The 20,100-nt window shown below is 45.3% G+C and overlaps 1 protein-coding gene across 6 annotated transcripts; it reads left to right on the forward strand.

The window, feature by feature from the left end:
* Positions 1 to 519: 519 nt before the first annotated feature.
* LOC108001008 (uncharacterized) lies at positions 520 to 14,074 on the forward strand. Of its 6 annotated transcripts, XM_062084755.1 has the most exons (9): positions 520 to 660; positions 865 to 1,152; positions 6,074 to 6,298; positions 6,769 to 7,346; positions 10,451 to 10,631; positions 11,093 to 11,227; positions 11,654 to 12,149; positions 12,245 to 12,506; positions 12,698 to 14,074. In XM_062084755.1, exons 3-9 carry the CDS (start codon positions 6,076 to 6,078, stop codon positions 13,031 to 13,033), a joined length of 2,211 nt encoding a protein of 736 aa, XP_061940739.1. In that variant the 5' UTR covers positions 520 to 660; positions 865 to 1,152; positions 6,074 to 6,075; the 3' UTR covers positions 13,034 to 14,074. The 6 variants fall into 6 exon arrangements, with proteins under 6 accessions (XP_061940739.1, XP_061940740.1, XP_061940741.1 ...); XM_062084756.1 differs by having other exon boundaries at positions 613 to 1,152; positions 12,245 to 12,492; XM_062084757.1 differs by having other exon boundaries at positions 613 to 1,152; positions 11,732 to 12,149.
* Positions 14,075 to 20,100: the final 6,026 nt, after the last annotated feature.

The following is a 20,100-nucleotide window of genomic DNA, read 5'->3' on the forward strand; positions in this document are numbered from 1 at the left end:
TTACGTAAGACGAAACTTTTCGCTTTATATAACTTGGCACGAATAAAGGAGCCGCAACAAGAACACTGCGTCTCTCGTAGAATGATAATAACACCGTCTATATTACGGTAAAATTTGTCTTTTTCTTTTTCCTTTTTTTTTTTTTTTTTTTTTTCATGAAAGTTGGTCGAATTTCACGAGACAGTTATTAGCGCGAGAAACGATGACGAGGAGCGTCACGGGATCCCAAGAAGAATCGAGCCACGCCGCGAAGATAGCTCCGTTATAGTACAACACACGGCACCGCACCTTCACTTCGCCGTGTAACAGATAGTATAGTCTTGCCTTCGCTATACTACGTTGTGCTGCTGACCCAAATGAATCCAATGGCCAGTCAGTCCTGGTCCGGGCTTCTTCGCGGCAATATTGCTCGCTCGATCACAGCTGGCATCGTGTAAAATCCTCTTTCGTCTTTTCGTTACAGGTTAAACGACACTTGCGAAAAATACCAGCAATACACGTGCATTCGGCAATCGGTCGAGGATTTCGTGGCGGAAATTCGCGGTTTAATCGAAATACCTCGGTGCCCATATTGCAGCGTGGTCCCGGTGATCCAGTGAAATTCTAAGGGTACCTCTAAACAGTGAAAGTTGCGGACCAATTAATATATACTAACGGACGGTGATTGTCCTGGCCGGTTTATTTTTTTCGAAAAATGATCGACAACGTTTGGACTATGCGTGCCGCTAAAAATCGATAATCGGTGTATCGATTAATTTATAATTTTTGGCGGGAATTTTTTTCTCATTGTTACCTTTTTTTTTATTTTTCTTTCTTTTTTTTTTTTGTTCCTTTAAATCAGATGCTCGAGAATTTTTGTTCTAGTGTAAGTTTTATCGAAAAGTGTAACGGAGAAGTATCGTTTCCTGGATTAGAAGTGATCATCAAGCTGTAAACACGTTGTGAAATATCTTTGATACAATCGTAACGCGGTAGCTGGACCAGAACAGAGGAGGTTGAGGATGCCAGAGGCGGAAGCAAAAACGTAGAAATCGCGTCGCACCGGCAACGAGGATCCGATTGATCGAGATCACGCGCATCCGCAGGCTCCGAATAGCGATGCGGTTGCATTCCACGGCAACGATAGTTCCGCATAATCATTGACACTCTGCAGTGAGTATCGAATCATTTTCCCCTTCTTTTCTTTTCGTCTCTTTCTCCTAATTGTTACTCCTTTCTTTCTTTCTTTCTTTCTTTTTTTTTTTTTTCTTTTTTGATTATTACATCGCCAACGACGGAAACGATTTTGTGGGATATCAAGGACATCTCCGCCTCGCGTCCTTGCGTCAGCTTATGAACGGTGCATTAATTCGCTCAATGAGCATAACAATGTAAATGCAGTCCTCAATCGGATGCGCTGACCCCGGTATCATAATTTCGAAATTATCCTCGTTCCACGGACAACTTGTTACCCCGATCTTATCCCGGAATTTTGATTGTACAGGATATTGCACTTTAGTTTTTATCTCGATCTCAGTTCCCCCTCCCCGTTGATCACTCGACTCGAGGACATTCAAGTTTGTAGTTCGAAAATAAATTTAACTCGCGAGTAGATGTGCAATAACAAGGAAGTAAATTAGCTCGTATTACGTAGGAGAAACAAGTTTTTCTTACACGGTTACAATCCTACGCAGAATGTTAAAATAGCAGCTCGTTAAAAATTATTCTGCAGATGTGTTCAATTTTTATCTATCAATCCATCCGTTATTAGAAATACTCCCGATACACGTGAAATCGTCCATCGTGATCTTGAAAAAAAGCGATGTTTCTCTTCGTTTTAAAGTTCCATCGTCGTTTTTTTTTTTTTTTACGTTTGAACGATCGACACGTAAAGCGCTCGTACGAGGAAAAGAAATCGGATGCATAAGGGAACGGGTGAGAGAGAAGAGGATTCCTAGTTGGCGAAATAGCCGTTCGTTCCCTGACCTCGAAACAACGCGGAACATAGACAGGTTGGCTGCGTTTGGCCGAGGAATTTGGCACGCACGTACTACTCGTGGCTCGAGCCCACGAAAAAAAAATAAAGAAAGAAAATAAACGACGCGTCGAAGCCGTACAGATGCCGTCCTGAATCTTGGGGAGACTCGATCGGCCGAGTCACGTATTACGAACTTATAATATGATCGTTGATGGAAACCGGCCGCGCCTAATCTTCGCCGACGATACGACAGATCTCGGCACACGGTTACTTTCTCGCCGGTATTCGTAACCCACTTTTCAACCACGATGCAGTCACCCCGGTGTACCGGTGCCAACTACTCGAATTAGAAGGATCTAATTCGCTCCAACAACTATCTCGAAATATCTCGTCCCAGCCTCGCCAGCCGCCATTTCATTCCTCTCAATTTTCCCTTCCTCCTAGACGAGCGAGAAATTCTCAACAAAATGTTTGGGAGAATCTGCTTTAACTCCTATCGATTTCGAGTACGAAATTCTTCTCGAGTTTTGAGCGCGTATCGAGCACACGATCAAGCCGTACTTTAACCTCTCTTCTCGTCTTACTGCTGGAAATACCTTGGAGAAGGATGGGACGCACAACAGATCGTGAGAAACGGTTTCAAGGTGGAGGCCGCGCAAGTCATTTCCAAGCACGGAGAAGAGACAGAGGCGTTCCTTCCGCGATAAAGATAAAGAAGCGTAGAGGAAAGCACCGCGCGGAAGAGTGGGCGACAGACGGTTTCACATGACCGAGTTAGAGCATCCAGTTTTGCCGGGAGACACGATGTATATGTGTGTGTGTGTACACACTCGTCACTCGCTAAATATCGTTTTCACGTAGGCCGGTTGATTGCTCGACAGAGAAACCCTAATTGGCCAGAGGTCACAATCATGAAACGTAATTTCATCCTACTAAAAGGTAATTGCCGGGAATTGCCGTTCCCTTCGCTTCGCCAATGTTCGATTCGTATATCTTGTGTGCATTTCGAATTCAATCTCGAACGATAACATCGAAAATAAATTGCTCGATCCCAAACCAAGCTTTCGGAAAGTTTAAACAGTTTAAAAAGCGCAGGGAACGCGAAAAAGTTTCTCGACGATATTCCCTTCGGAAGAACACAGGAGGAATTATGTAGGTGATTTATACGAAGAAACGAAAATACGTTCGAATTTATTCTTGATCCAGGTTAATACGCGGTTTTCACGGCGTTCTCTTCGAACCTTCTGGTAACTCGACGTATTTTAACACGATCAGATGAAATTGATCAGGGAGTCTTCGGCTTCTGATTTAAATTTATCGCACGTTTTATTGCCAAGCTTTAGAAACTCTAACGAATCTCAACTTTTACACCTCGTAAATTCTGCTAATTTTTAAGATGGATGGATTTCTTAGAGAGGAGTTTAGTCTCGTTAAGATTAATTTCTTCCTTGGATCGGAATAGGGTCAAACTAGGCGGACGTCTTCCTCCATGATCTCGTATGGCTTCATGGACGACGTTGAGCGTTTTTTTTTTTTTCTGACCTTGCTCGATACTACACCTCCCAGCATTCCTGCCTAATCGAACGACACACCTCTCACTGCCGCGTTCGTGTCTCGTGGACCGTCACACACACGCTCCACGCACACACAGAGGTCTCGGCTAGAAACGTGTTTCCTTCAACCGTGTGCGCCTCGATCCACGTGATTACGAAGGCGCTCGCGTTTAAATCTACGTTACGTTTTCGATGCATGTTTTCTTCCTCGATGTTTCAATTTCTTTTTTTTTTTTTTTGAAAACAGAAAGAATTGGGTTGTGATCGTTTTATAAACTGGTCTTTTCAGTCTCGAGGAATTTTTTTTTTTTCAGGAAAAGAATTAGAGTTCTTTTAACTCGTGTTAAAAGGAACTCCTCTCGTCTTAGAGGAAGTTTAAAGTTGAGGTTTTCGAGGAAGAGAAAAGAAAATAGAAATTTTCGAGTGGGGAAAAATTTTTGAAATTAATCTCGCGACGTCTCGTCCAAATTCTCGCGAAAGTAAATTCTTTTTACGGCCAATTACCATACAGCAGCGCGCATTTTTGCGGACTTTCTTCGGTGTTAACCTACTTCCGGCAGAAACGGGAGGAGGAAGAATGACGTTCACACCGGGCGAAAGAAGCCCGAAGTATAATAGAGACAAGATCTTCTGGTTTCCTCCAACGACATTGTTATCAGTGGAAGTAAAATTAACCCGGTTTCCGTGACTTTTTCCACTTGGAATCTAATTTCACTTCGGTCATCAAATATCAATAACAAAAGCCAAGATCATCGCGAGAAAGAACTATTAAAAATAAAAAAAACCTTCTTCCTCTCGTGTTTCCGTTTATATATACACGTATATCTCGCGGGAGTTTATTTCCTCAAAGTTTTCTCCTACCTGGTTACATTTATTCAATTACTTGCGCAACCAACTCGCACCAGAGGAGATTATCGCACAGAAATTTTTCCGCCTTTTTTTCGTAATAAACATTTCAATAAAACATTCCACAATGGAAACGTAACGAACGTATTCCGCGGGGAGAACTTGAACGTTGAATTTTCATGTTGACGCGTGAAAGTGTAACGCGTAAGTGATTCGGAAGAAGGAAGAGGGGGAGAGGGAAGAAAAAGGATAAAGCGAGTCGAGTCGGAAGAGATACACATCGAAGATACATATTTATTAATTTTCGATCGACGATGCCGCTCGAGATAAGGAGCAAGTAACGAGAAAGTAAAAAAGGGGGAAAGGTTTCACGATCTTTCTTTCTCTCTTTTTTTTCTTGTTTTTTTTTTAGAAACTTCCGCGACCCCCGCTGCTAAAATTCTCTCCTCGCCGGAAAGAAATTGCCTTCGAAGAGGCAAACTGTTACCATCACCACTGGCCGACAGGTGGGCAGAGAAATTTTCCTCGCCGTGGCGTAACGTGGCGAAAATGTAGGAAAATTTGTTAACCTTCGTGTATATAAAAAGTTTAATAACCCCAGAAAAATCGAGGGAAATTTAACGATGTGAAATTTAATCCGCGCTCACTGTTCTCTTTCTAGAAATAGGATTACGCAAGAATTTGAAATCGTTGCCGTGTACATTACTACGATATTTTTGTCAATCAATTTATATCCCCTGGAAATCGTAACAACAATCGTGGAGGATAGAATCTTCATGAAATGAAAATTTTGAATGAACGAACGAGTCGTAGCCGATGCTTCGTCTCGGATTCCAACGGATAAATTAGACCACGGCCGAGCCGTGGAATAGAAAGTTGCAGAGCGATCGAAAGGTGCTGGCGAAAGAAGCGACCAGAAACAGGGTCCGGTGGTTGGATATATAATACGTATATATATATATATGCTGCTATAGAACAAACAAGGAAGAAAGATGGCGATGTCTCCTTCGTCGTGTTGACATTTCAACAAAACCGAGACTTCCTCCTTCCCGCGGTAATAACTTCGTTGATTAACAATCATTCCCGCCATTCCTCTTCCTCCGCCTCCGAGGACGTAATAATTCGACGCGCACAACGCTAATTGCCACGAGCTTTCATCGAGATTAAGACATCGCCACTCTCACTCACGGCCACTGAGAATCTTTCCTTTGACAGCCCGCGCCTCGCCTCTCCTTCCGTCCTCCCGTAATTTCCCTCGCGTTTTCTTTTCCTCCTTTTGTTCCTCCTTTTATTCCCCTCGTCTTCGATTCGAGCTCGTGTCGCTCTTTGTCTCGACCCGAGCGCCATCTCTCTCTCTCTCTCTCTCTCTCTCTCTCTCTGTCCTGTTAAAGTAGGACAGACGGATTCGTACTTCGACGAATACCGTCCGTTTTACCGCTCGTAAAATTTCGTTCCCGTCGCCACCTTCTGGAATGGAAGACGAACTATTTAATCGGACGTGTCGAAGCGATTTCGGGCCCCGTGAAAAATTCGACACCACTTTCCCCGCACGATCCGGGGCGGAGAAAGGATGCAAAAGCGTTGGAGCATTATTCGGGTTCCATTTAACCACCACAAATCTTGGAAAATGTAAATTTTTCTCATCTTGGGTCGTAATACACGATCGATCGCAACGCGAGAGATTTCTTTTTCTTTCTTTCTTTTCTCTCGATTTCAGAGATGCGAAACGAGGTAGGAGAATGGCTGCCCACCTGCGTAGGTTCACCGATATGCATCCTCCTGTTATCTTGGTCCCTCCTCATCTATCAGAACCAGCCATCCTCGGCGAAGAGAAAGATCGACGTGTTCACGGTGGCCATCCTGTCCCAGAGTCTGGTGCACCAGCTCGGCCTGCTCTTCTACGCCATATTAACACTCATTCGGCCGAGTAATCACTTCGGAGGTAAATAAAGTTAAGGTAGAGTTAGTCGTGGCGAGAACAAGAAGGGATCGTGAGAGAGGACGATCGAAAAGCGATCATTGGAAAGATGATCGATCCGTCGAATCGATCGACTCTTAACCTCTTAGCTTAACTCGTTAAGAGTCAAGTCGCGTTAAAAGAACGGCATGTTATGCTCTCATTTCCTCTCACCCGAAAAAAGTTAAAATTAACCGTATTATTTTTCAATATTTTTTTGATCCTTTCCAACTTTTTCTTCGCTATTGTCGTTGTTGAGTTAAAATTAACCGTATTATTTTTCAATATTTTTTTGATCCTTTTCAACATTTTCTTTGTGTTGTTGAGTTAACTCGATTTTCGCGTTTTACTTTTCAAGAAAATAGAGAATAAAAAGATCGAAAGTGGAAAAACGACCGCCTTTGAATTAATCGAGATGTTAAGGTATATTTACATCGTACGCGATTCGTTGGCAGAGTTTTGCTCGACCCTCGTCTGGACGCTGAACTCGTCCAGCATCCTGCAGGAGTTGACCCTGACCTCGATCGCGATTTTCACCGCGATCAACGCAGGAGAGGAAGGTGCGAACCTCACGAAGAACCACCTCAAGTATCATCTGGTCAGCCTGAGCGTGATCAGCGCGTGCGTCGGGGTCACGGGTGTCCTCAACTTCGAGCCGGAGCTCTGCGTCTTCTTGGCCCAGGAGATCTCGCCCAAATACGGGATATTCGTCAACTCTCTTCGATGCCTGCTGATCGCCGCGACAGCGATAAGCCTGCTCGTGGCTTTGGTCAGGCGTTTCTGTCGGCCGCCAAAATCCGAGCTGCTCAAGTCGGTGTCGGATCTCTCCGAGACCAGCTCGAAGAACTCGTCGGGTGCGTTCGAATGCCATCCCCAGCATTGGGATCCTTCGAGCGGCTCGTGCACCAGCGGTTCAACAAACAGCAGGGCATGTTTGAGGAAGAAGAGGGTGCAGATCGACGAGACCAGCGGCAGACCGACGACCTACAGCATACTGTTCGTCTGTTACGTGTTTCAATATGTTCCAATTTTGGTAAGCAAAATTATTTTTTTACTTTTACTTTTTTGGGGTTCGATCGATGACGATGGCGATTTATAAGAAGCGCGTTTCGTAATAATACCACAAAATGGACGGATGGAGCAACGAACCGTGACGCAAGAGTAAAAAGATCACGGTCTAATTTATTCCCGATTTACGTTTTAAGAGTCTTTGGCGCGATTAAGAGTCTCGAGTTACACGGATTATTTGTCAATTTGAAACGCTCGTTAATTAATCGAACAAATGGTTATTTAATCATTTGGCGAATTTGAAAGGAAAAAACTAATTATCTTTTATTTTTCCCGGTACCCTTGAAAACCGGAACACCGGGCACGAATTCCTTTCCTCCGGAAACACGAGTCACCGGTTTTTATTCTCTCTCGCCCACACCGGAATTCCGTTCGTTCGTGAATCGAGAAAGTTAACCTGTTCCCAAAAGGGGGAACAACGATCGAACGATACCTTCCTTTCGTACGGAAAGATATAACGCGAACTAACACCTTTGCCCAATTACATTCGAAAGTTTTATACTCGAAATAAAATTCCAACGTGAAGAAAATTAATAAAAAGGATGCCACCGCAAGAAACAATAGCGGCATAAAATATTGGAAAGTGTAGCGAGCTTAATACGGATCGCGGCCTCGATATCGAAACTCGATTAAGATTCGTTGGATGCCGTGTTTCGACTCCGCCGGTGAAACTCCCCTTACTGACCTTCCTCGTTAATATTTATAATTCGCTCGTACGCGTCACGTATTCATTATCGCCGTCACGATGCACGAATTAGGTTGCTTCTGCGCAGCCGTTGAGATCTCTCCCCTCCCCTCGGCAACATCTAGCGTCGCGCTCTCGCGGTATTCGAGAAAAAGATTTCGTTTACTCGAAAAGAAGATACGCGGTAAAAACCTCCGAATCTATTTTCTCCACTCCACTCCGTGTAACACGGTTAACGCAGCTTCATAATTATTAATTTATACCGACCCGTTTCGTTTTACTTTTCCCATTCTCTTATCTCGCCGAATGATTTTACACCGCGTTACGTAAACGCATCCACGATGTAAATTAGAAATCGAATTAGAAACGCGCGAATCTCGTGCACCGTTCGTCGAATTCACCAGTTGCCGTTTTCTGAATTTGCTCGTTCGTTCATCCCTGTTTCCTCCACGATGACGCAACGAAACTCGAGTTTCTTCGAGTGTTTGAAAATCATCGTCGCTGCCGATCTCTCGACGATCGACCACGAGCAAGAAAGCCGGCCACCGTGACGCTCCCATCGCTCCCCCCATCGAACAATTAAAAGAGGCGAGGTAAAATTCTCGTTCGAGATTCAAACGCGACTCGCCGCTCAAATTAATTGGAGAAACTCGCTCGTGAACGGAGACAGGATAATGGGTTGCGAGATGGAGGAAGGATAAAGACAGAGAGAGAGAGAGAAGTACGAACGACGCGCCCCTCGCGCTGTGGAATCGCGCGAATCGGGCCGATACGGTTGCGCGGCACGCGTGCAAACAAGAGTCGGGTCGCGTGTTAAGCGTACACGAAAAGTATTATTGGAACGATTCGGGGCAGAAAATCTGTTAACCGTGATTGCGTGTAGAATGTAATTGCCGGGAGGAGGCAATCGATGGGCAAAATTTAATAGTTGAAGTTACGTTACGAATAAACAGGAATAAACATTTTATTACCTTGAATAATTTATCGTTCATCAAACGTAATAATAATTGGAAATAATGGGAAACGGTAATACTGAGATTGTGGAAAATATTTTTTAAGCGCTTCAATGAGTAATTGACTCGAAGTAACTTTATTCGAAATTTTTAATTTTTAAATCTTGGAGGGTCGAATGTCCAACTCTGCAAGGAACTAGATGATCGATTTAGTCAGCAATCGTTCCCTCGATCGTTTTCAGAGGGAAAAATTGGAATCAAAGTTTTTTTCCGAGGTTTTCGAGAATCGGATTTATAGAAAACTATCGAAACGGAGAAGGGCGCGAGAAGAATCATCGCTCCTCACGCGACGCGTGTACCCACATCTCGAGAACGGAGTGAAATTATTGGAAATTATATCGTTCGTGAGACGGTTTCACCGTGTTAATGGCACGATATTTCGAGGTTTCCCTTTCCACGGAGAGGAGAAGAGCGCGAGGACAGCGCGCATCCCCGTTCGAGGCACGCCGATCTCGCATCTCCGGCTGCCATGATTACGCGAGTAATGATCGGACACAGGATTAAAATCACGATAATCACGAGCCGCTCTCCCGCACGTGTAATTCATTTCGCGCATAATTCCATGTAAATCCAGTCCGGCACGCAGCGATTTCCCAACCAGCCGGCTAGAAACCTTTTCTTGCGTCGATCCTGTCATTAACTTCTGCACTGGCCGGGAGAGATACGAAATACGACTGTGAACTTTCATCGTTGCGCAATCGGCCAACGATTTCTTCCAAGCTTTTCCCGACCTATCGCCGCCAATATTCCCTCCAACTCGGCCCCGAGTTTTATCACGTTTTATCGAGTTGCAACCGCCAACGAACTGAATATGTAACACGAAATCGTATCTCGTTTTTTAAAGATCCAACTCGAACGTGTAAACGAAATTTCGAAAGATCGAAAATGGATTTCTCGACGAGTAGATCTTACCTTCCTCACCTTGGGCGGCGCGCTTTTCGAAAGTTTCCACCCGAGCAATTTTCCGTCGAATTTAAAATCGAAAGTAAAGGCTCGGCCGCGTTAAGGCCTTCCTTTTTCTTTCTCCTCTCCTCTCCTCTCCTCTCCTTTCCCTTCCTTTCTTTCTCTCGAAATTACAGCAGCGCACGCGTCGCTTCTTTATCGACGCGTCGGGAGCGGAGCAATTAGCCGCATGCGATGCCGGCTGCATTCCGCGCGGCGAAAGCCGCCATCGTTCCTGACACGATTTCTCGTCTCGGAAAATCGTCGATCCGATCGATCGCGCATCTCTCTTTCCCTCTCTCCATCTATCTATCCACACGCGGATCGAAGCAGAAAGAAAGAAAGGTCATTAAAAAAAGTCGAGATGTTTCGTTTCCGAGGGAAGCTTCGAGATAGGATAGGATTTACTTGTTTTCTTTCTCGCCATAGGTCGTATCCATCGAGCCGGGATTCCTAAGGGACTTCTGCACGCCCCAGAATCTGGCCACTTGGCTTCCGCTGGTAAAGGACACCCTGTTGCCCGTGTTCCTCGCGCTGTTCGACAAAATGTTCTGCCGTTACGTGGCCAAGGTCTACACGAAACAGGATCACGCGAGGAGATTGTCTCACGGTAGGTGGTAAATAATTTCCAATATTTTCCATCGATGCATCGATTCATCGGTGAAAAACGCAACGCGTTGATCAACGAGAGAGAGAGAGAGAGTGGACAGTCGTGGGAAACGCGCGTAATCGTCAAGGAGAAATATCGGTTACCGGACAACCTGTCATCTCGCAATCGCGGTAACCGCATACCGCTCAGGTTAATTTCTCTTTTATTCGTCTCTCTCTCTCTCTCTCTCTCTTCAATTTTTCTCTCCTCGCGTTAGAAAATAACGCGAGGAATCCTTGGTTTCTGGTTTGGAACGATTCGTGGGGGGGAGGACTTGGCCATTTCTTGTTTCCGGTGCAATAAATCGAGGGAATTTTCGCAACGAGCAGAGTGCACGGATTGCGAAAGAAATTTTGCGGCCCGACGATTCTTAGACGAAGGTTTCACGAAAAAATGTTTCCCTTTCGACTGTTCCCTCCCAGGCGGAATCGACGGCAAGTTTCGTCACTTCGAGCACGAGGCCGAGTACAAACTGCAGTTGAACCTGAACCACGGGCTCAAGTTCCCCTTGACTAACGGAAGCCTCTACGGCCGGTTGCACAATCACCAGAACAGAGGCGAGTATATTTTTATTCACGGTTTTAATTCCCTCTTTTTTCCTTCTTTATTCCTTTTCGACATCATCGGAACGCGTGACAATACGAATTAACTAAAGAAAATGTAGATTTCGACGATCCCATTTTTCTTTCGAACGATCCCGTTCGTTTCCAAGGGGACACCTTTCTTATCCACGGAGTCTCTCCAAAGAGGTCATTCTGTCCCTTTGACAAGTGGCTCCGCCAACCGGTCTCTCCTCGACTCTGAATTTTCGCTTCCTCGATTAGGAATTTCGCGGATAAGAAAACGCAAGTTTGATAGATTTCTCGACGAATAGTTGCATAAATTTCCATCTTATATGTAACCCTGGATCTTTCTCTCCTTTCCCCCGGGGAACAATCGCGGTTGATGAATCGAAATTGCGATTGAGGAAACGGATTTTGCAGGGAAGAGCGGTGTACAGCAACATTGTCCGAGAATACGATCCCTCGACGAGGAGAATAATTACGCTTCACTCCCCGCAGAACTCTCCTCGTTCGCCTGTTCGAGCTTCGAGCCGCGGCAAGAGGCGGGGGTCGCCGAGGGGACGGCGAAGAAGGGCGGCAGCGTGGACGTACCGAAGGCTCGGCCAAGGCCGAACGAGAGCTCGTTCCAAGAGTTGGCCGGGACCCGTCGAAAGATCGGCAGCACGGACGTGTTCGGGCAGAACATGGAGAATCTGGTCCAGTTGGACGATCCTTGCGCGAAACGAAAGTTCGCCAAGAGTCTGGACGAGATCAGGGAAGAGCCTTCGAGGAGGCACGCGAGGAGCGTGCTGGGTTTGGAGCATTTGATCGTTGGATCGGATGAGAATCTTGCAGAGGAGGAGGCGCCAGGGCCACGTTGCCCCCCGAGGATAGCTCTTCGAAGGAATCAGAGTTTCGATCCAGCCAGATGCCAATCGTGAGATTCAATTTCCATTTTCTTCTTTCGATTGATCGAATAGGGACAAATATAGGAACCTCCCTTTTCTCTGTCTCCGCCAAATATCTCCGCAGGACGTATCATCGGCCGATGCTCGACTCGAGAACGTACGAGAACACGAAGAGTAGGCAGGAGAAGGTGAAAAAGAAGGAGGAGGAGGAGGAGGAGGAGGAGGAGGAGGGAGATGGATACGAGACCTCCGACGACGAGAGCTGCGACCTCGAGAACGGGGATTTCGACACGATGAGCTCGTGCAGGAGTCGTAGCAGGAGCTGTTGCTCCGTCACAACCGTGGCAAACGATGATTTCGAGTACTTTCAACGTAAGGGAACTAAGGTAACATTTTCCTCTCGTCAAGTTCCTCTTCTTTTCTTCCTTCCCTTCCCTTCGCGAGCGTATCGGTCCTCGAGATGGGAATCGGTACGCAGGATCGATCGACGGCGAGAACAGAGCGAAGAGTTGGAAAATAATGGCCGCGTTCGTCGATTGCGTAAAGAGAGAATCGTGAGAACGTGGCGGTTTTGCAGGTGGAGTTGCTGCCCTCGAAGAGAAGCGGCGAGGTAAAGGTCAGCATGCGATCTTTCACGCCGAGGATCATCGAGAGCGGGGCGGGGGAGGTGGACACGAAGCCGAGCATACAGTCGTATCACTTGAAGAAGACGAGAATAGGGAACGGTTACTCGATGAACGATCTGGACAAGTTGGCCGCGGAACGGAAACGGCCGAATCTTTCGATCGAGAGCCTGAAGAGCACCCTCAGGAACACGGACGTCAGTTACCTGGACAACGGGGACATATGCAGGCACGATATTGGAGGATCCGTGCCGGATTTTAAGAAAATCTTCGTCACGGAATTTATATAGAATTTTCCGAGGGAGGTAATTCTTCGAGAGGAAGGAAAGTGGATCGTACAAAGTGTTCACTGTAATATAAGCGGATATTTTTCTTTTAAGAAGCTAAGATATATTTTGTATAGAAGAAGAAGAAGAAGAAGAAGTCATTTCTGAAAACGACGCATAGAATTTTTGGTACAAGAGCAACATGGAAAGACTGTACGATGTGTTCTTTCGAATAAAGTTCGTCTTTTTTCTTTTCTCTTCTCTAGGAAGATAAGAACTGATTGTATGGATTTACAAATTGGTTTGACGAAATACAGAGTTTTTTTTTTCTTTCTTTCTTTATATAAATATATATATATATATATACATAGAAGCGGATCGTTAAGGCTGAAAAGAAGTTTCTTCGTTTCAAAGGAAGCAAGAGTCGGAGAACCCTCGGGGAGAGTTCGCGAGGTAATCTCCCGCAGTTCCTGAGCACAACCTAAGATCTAGAAAATTATATAACAGCTGCACACGGAAGCGTAGCCGAATTGGAAAGTTCGCAAAGAATGCAATAAGTTAATTCGACTTCTCTCGATCCACTTTTTCGAATCGAGATGCGAACAAAATCTTTTCTCAATCATCTTAGAATCTTTGCACGACAAACGAATCGATGCATCGAAATTCGTCGATGGAAAATTCGAAAAGAAAAAAAAGAGAGAGAAAAAAAAACACGAAAGAAAATGCGAAAAAAACCGGTTTTAGCGATAATGTAATAATATGTTGCGTCATCCGTTCGTAAATCGACACGATCGATCGACGTAACGACTCGTGGGATCGAAAATTGCGACAAGGCCAAGTTTTACGTAGTTCCACGTAAATAGATGTTGGACGAAATTTAAACAGATATGCGAACAGTATAAAATATATATATGATTGCATCGATCGTGAAATTCGCATCACGTTTCCGGCAAACGAAACATTTTATCGCGCGTGGAGATCGTATTGTATATATCTTGTACATTTATGCGTATGATTATTATTTAATTCGTTAAATATATACAATATATGCGTATGTGGCAGAGATTTGCGTATCGCTGGTGTATTTTTCATTCCCTGCTGCGCGAAAAATACGGATTTTACAATCTAACGCGCTAGACTAGATTTTTCTTTTTTAATTCATATATATATATATATATATACGTATATAGAGAAAAAATTTTAGAAATTTATTTCTACGATGCAATTGTGAGAAAGAAGGACAAAAAAATGAAATGTTAATCTTTCGAAATTCTCACAGCTACCCTAGATATGCGATTAAGACGCATCACGATGTATATCTTTTTTTTCTTCGGGCGAGAGACTCCGTTCGCTATTAATTTAATAACAATAACAAATTTGCCAAAGAGATTACACGTGCACGCCCCTAATCGCCGCTTAATTATCCTATCGACCTACGTATATATACGCTGCGTTTGTTATTACGTTGACTAGCAATTACACATCGTTTGGCATCGGTTACATCTAATTATACTCGCCGGCAGCGAATCGTCATTGGGATCGAGGGGAAAAAGGAATAACAACGTTGAGATCGTCGTCGATTATTGGACGCGATTAATCGACGATATACGACGAACGAAATATCGAGCGCTCTACGTCGCATTTGCAACAGAGGAATTTCGTTATTCTCGTTCCCTCGAAATCAAAATCCTTTCGATGAAAATTGTTATGCATATACATATACATATATATATATATATATTGGTGGATAGAAATTCTTAATGCTTTGGTAAAGAAATTGCAACTTGTTCTGGATCTGGAAGGAGATCGACAGAGAAGGATCAATGGCTCGCGTATACGAGATCGTTGCCGCGAAATATCGCCTCGATCATCGACTTCCGGTTGAACTTTCCTCCCCTTGACTCGACTATCGCCACCAGTTGCTGATATCGCTTCCAAGCGGTGACCGAGGCCGCTTCCCCTTCCGCCACGTTTTTAATCTTGCGATACACGTCGTCCGTGCTCCTGACCGCAGCCTCGGATGTTTGACAAACGCTTTCCGAATCCGGTATCATCTGAAAACAAATTTTTACGCGAAATAATTTCGAATGAAGAGAAGAAACGAACAGGAAAGGAGAAGAAAGAGAAGGAAAGAAAAGATCAGACTCTGACATAATACGTTTCCCTCGACGTTCGTTGCATTTTTTAAAAAGACGGGCAGTTTTTTTTTTTCTTTTCTTCTTAAATGGAAAAGCATATCTCGCGATTACTTCGTTTCAAGAGGTGAAACTCTGCTAAAAGTAGATACGCGCTGTGTATATGCATAAGCCTCACCCTTCATCTTTCGTCCTCGTTTAAAGTTTCATCTCTGAGAGAGCTTCTCTTTCCTTCTCTCTCTTTCTCTCCCTCTCTCTCTCTCTCTGTCAAACCATTTTAAAAGCTCGTTGCTTTCATTCGCTAAATTGTGCAAGCTCTCGAGTCTTGCCAGACATTGTTCCATCGTGAGAAAGGGAAATCTAAATCAGCAGGCCGTCCTTTCTATGCCTTTTTGTGCCCCGCTCCGCGATTCACATTCTCTCTTTATTCATCCAAACACGATCCATCGCCGATGTCCCGGTTAATAGCCGAAAAACTGTTCCGTTTTTCCCCATTTCCCTCCATTACCCATGAAATTTACTAATTTTCCACCGGACGAACGCGTCCAACGGGGAGGGAAACGCGACTCCCCTCGATACAGCGATTAATAATTCCCCCCTCCCCTGACAAATTCTCAACTATTATTCCGATCGTTGGACCGATTATTACCAATTTTATCCCGCTCCTGTAATTTGCTCGACGCGCTGGAGAAGCGGCCCTGTTTTAATCACGTTCCTCGATCCATCTCTCTCTCTCTCTCTCTCTCTGCCGTCCCGTTTGCTCGGGTTGACCGATGTTTGTAGGACGCCGTGTATACACGTGTAACACAAGCCTAAACCCGGCCCCTCGAAATCAATACTCGGCATTACACTGTTACTAAGGATTCCCATCCCCCATCGCCAGATTCAACCCCAGCGTGGCGCGACCCCGGAGGCGAGGTTCAACGGCCAAAATACGGGCCTTGGAAACGGCGTCACACTTTCCTACCTATTGCCCTTCCGTCCTTTTATTTCCCTGTGTGCTCGTGTCACAATTTTCGAAGCCGTTCGATTCGAAAAAGGCGATTCGATTTGGCGAAAGGGGATGGCTTCAAGAAACGAGGCGAAAACAAAGTTTTTGGAAAAGTGTACCGAGGTGGGGGGGAAAAAATAATGAGATTTCAGGTTTCTTCGAAATTCCGTTCGAAAGAAAATTGAAGGGAGAAAGAGACGCAACGACAATTTTCGTCCGATTTAATTCAATTCGGGATTTTTATGTTCCCCTATGAGCTAACATCGTCCGCCCAGGCTCGTCGTCTAAGATGGAACGATAATTGTGACGAGCTCGTGAGCCCGGCAATTGCTACTTTTATGGGCGAAGAAAGAAGTTTAACTATCCTTCTCCTCTCTATTTACCAGTTCTCTACTGGTAAGTTTTAAGCACGAGGGGAGGGGAGAAGTTTCGAAAGACTCTGGCAGGTACTTAAACTTTTCCCCGGCAACGATAAACATTTATCTTGTTCGAAATCGGCGAAAGAAGAGCAAAAACCGACAAACGGTTCAAGTTTGGCCGAGAAACTTGTAACTCCGAAACTTATATTCCCAGGGGATATCGGGGATATCCCGTTGACGACAGCATGCGAACGAATTAAAATAGTTTCTTCCTTCGCGTAACAACTCCCCTCCCCTCCTCCCGAACTTTTTATTCCCATCCAGATCCCGTTAATGGAATCCCCACGATTTCCTCTCCTCTTAGAGAGAAATCTTCCAACTGCCCCTCTCGAATTTTCAGGAGGAGAGAGGGAAGAGTCTACCGATTAACGAGTTTAATTCACGCGATCTTCGTTGATCAAGCCTTCGACGAAACCGAACCGAATGGAAGATCGCCGACTTTACCTCTTTTACCTCCTAGTACACTAAAAGTTTGCTCGAATCGAAACGACGAAGAGGTTCGATGGAGGAACACGCGTTCTCAAAATTCGAGAGACGGCGTTGTTTTTGTTGCATCGATTGAATTTCGACAGAAGAGAGGGGATGAAAGTTTGGAGGAATCTGCTTACCTCGATCTGCGCCTGTTTCCTCGTCCAAGAACGGGTTAAGGGGAGTTCTCACGGAGGAGTGACGGAGGTAATCGGAGACGATTGGGCGGACGGAGCGCGGATCCGGCGGAGCGCGCCACCACCACCACCAACGGTCCAACGGTAACTGAAGAAGGCGAAACACAAACGGCGGCCATCAGCTGGTTTCCCGATTACTCGACCTCCCTCCCTCCCTCCCCGAACTCACATGTGCCGGCCACATGGGGGGAGGAGAGGGAGGGGAGTCGGCCGAAGGGGAGCCACCTCTTTCGTTTTCACCCTCCTTCGCTTCCGCAGGCTGCGATCGCGTCCACGATTCTTCCACAGATTTCCGCCTCTTCTGATTAATGAAATTGTCTCCTGTCGTTCAGATAATGGCGGAGAGTAGACCTTTGGTATTTATATGTGTTTTCTTCCTTCGAATACGAAGTTCGAATACTGTTCGAACGAGGATAACAAGGGGATAATCGAGTAGAATTTCTGCACGGTTTGATCGTGGAACAATCGAACCTCGCCCGTAATTAATTCCCGATACGTGTCTCGAATTTAGGCCGAATTCACCCTCGGAATCGGAATTAGGAGACAAGCGTTCGCGCAAGTTTGCCAAACTTTGCCAATCCCTCCCGCGAGTACTGCCTCCCCCCCTCTTTTCCTAGCCTTTCGATGATCAATCCTGGTTGAAAGAGATGTCGTCGCGTTGCGCAACGAGTAAGTAAGGTAAACGAAACGGTTCGAGGCATCGGTGTACGCGGCTGTTCGATTAAGCCTGTTAATATCGAAAGCTTTGATCGGACTGCGTTCGATCCGCGCTTGGATGCAAGCGTAGTGCAGTTATGCAATCGAGTTATCGACAAATCGACGTTAATTGCTATTCTCGGTTCGAAGCCAGCGGGACGGGAATACGCGGTGCCACGCGGTCAATGCGTGGCGAAGCGTTGTTTAGATCGAAACGATTGATTTCTCGATTCTTTCATTTTCACTCGGGGGGAGGAAAGTTGGACTCGATCCTTTTATTCGTTTCTCTCCTCGTTTCCATCCTCCCTGCGAATCAACCTTTCTGACCGATTCGTCGACGATGTATATCGTTAGAGGGAGACTCCTCTGGCAGCCCGTCGACAAAGGAACGTGGCTGGGGAATGGTCGGTAAATTGGCTGAATTGCCGCGTCGGAGATCGTGGCACGAATCGCTCGAATTACGGAACAGTTTGGACAGAGACGACAGATCTCGCGGGATATTCGAAATTGACTCATCTTGAATTCGTAGCTTTTCCAAGGAAGAACTTGTTTCCACATCTCGAGGATTTTTTCCCAAATCGATCGCAGGCGTTCGATCCAAAATCTATTTTCCTTCGTGAAAGGAAGGGGGAAAGAAGATGTTTGAAAACGCCGATAAAAGTCTGGCGCAACGACGAAAGTGAAAAGTACAACGACAGATGGTTCCAGCATGTGCAGCGAGTTGCAAGATGCATTAAAAAAAGAAAAGGAGAAAGAAAAAAAAGTTCCCATTATAAAAAAGCAGGCATAAATTATCATCATCACGTGTACATTCCATTATCCTTTTCTTCCGTACCTCAAGTCACTTCAAAAAATTTAACTCAACCGCGAGTTGGAGTGATCAAATTCCCAAGTTCTGATTCGAGCGGAATCTTGCGATTTTTCCACCCGAGTCGAGGGGACATCGATACCGATCGAAAATTGATTTCCCCTACGAAATAACGATCGAGCAGCCCAGCTGCGCCTATCCCTTAATAGGCAATCGGCGCGTGCAGCCGTAAGGGCGCACGACACCACGGCTCTCACAGCTGCCGGAAGTATACATCTGCCGCCGGGTAACCGTGCCGCGAGGCTTGGCCCACCTTTGTGCGCCGCAGCGCGCGTGTTTCGTGCCATTGTTTCGCGCGATTATTTCGCATTCGTTACCGCCGCGCTCCTTCCTTCCCCTCCCTCGACGCTTTCGCCCCCGAAAAATTGATCGAGACCTCTTGGAAAAGAAGGAGAGAGGAGGAGGGTTTGGAAAAACGAAGGAACATCTGTCGAGGAGGAGGAAACGAAACGAGGTTCGATAAGGGTCTGGCTCGTGCCGGCAACGCAACGACTCGATCTCGTCTCTGGATCTCTGGTTTTTCCGCTGAAAGGCGTCGAAAATCCCCCGAACAAAGGGTACCTTTCCAGCCTCGATGTCGGGTGGGGAAAAAAAAGAAGAAGAAGAGGAGGAGGAAAGAAGGAAAAATCCGAAAGAGATACGCGAATCGTCCTATCCAGCCGAACGTCGAAATAATTAACGGCAAGTTTGCCTCGTCAAACGCGATACGAAACGAGGCAAAGGAGGCAGGCCCTCGATATCGATGAACCTTTATAATCGAATCGATCTTGACGAGAATGTTGGCAACCGGTTTAATCCAGAGTTTAATTAGCGTATTACGAGGGGGTAGGTAGGATTAAACGATCGGCGATTCGATCTTTAAAGCAAACTTCCTTACCTCCCCAAATAAACGGATAAAGATTTATCTTTTGGTTAACGAGTTACGTATCTCTCTCTCTCTCTCTCTCTCTCTCTATCTCCTCCTCGCCTTTCAAGATCCTGTAGTAGTCGTGTTTTTCCCTCCGAATAAATAACCGTAATTTTCCGTGGACAGTTTCAATAACAGGGGACGCATCTTAAAAGAGACAAAAGACTTCGAGTATTCATGGTCGAGAAAAATTCCTGAATCCCGTGCTTACATTATACTTGCAGAGGTTGGGTATTAAGATTGAAAGAGGAATTAAAAATTTCGAATAAAGTTATTTCGAGCAACTATTCGTTAAAATAAAGTGAATTTATTCGCGATTGTTATTATTGTGTTTCGAACATTAAATAATTTTATTTGTAACCTCGAAATTTAATTAAATTAAATTAAATTTTGCCCGTCATTGCCCACGT

This window comes from Apis cerana, linkage group LG14 (assembly GCF_029169275.1).
Source record: "Apis cerana isolate GH-2021 linkage group LG14, AcerK_1.0, whole genome shotgun sequence".
NCBI classification, from domain to species: Eukaryota; Metazoa; Arthropoda; class Insecta; order Hymenoptera; family Apidae; genus Apis; species Apis cerana.

Bases quoted from the DNA above. Each gene is read 5' to 3' on its own strand.
- LOC108001008 (XM_062084755.1), top strand. From the start codon at position 6,076: ATGCGAAACGAGGTAGGAGAATGGCTGCCCACCTGCGTAGGTTCACCG. The intron at 12,150-12,244 runs GTGAGATTCAAT...ATATCTCCGCAG, and splicing joins GATCCAGCCAGATGCCAATC to GACGTATCATCGGCCGATGC. The intron at 12,507-12,697 runs GTAACATTTTCC...GCGGTTTTGCAG, and splicing joins TTCAACGTAAGGGAACTAAG to GTGGAGTTGCTGCCCTCGAA.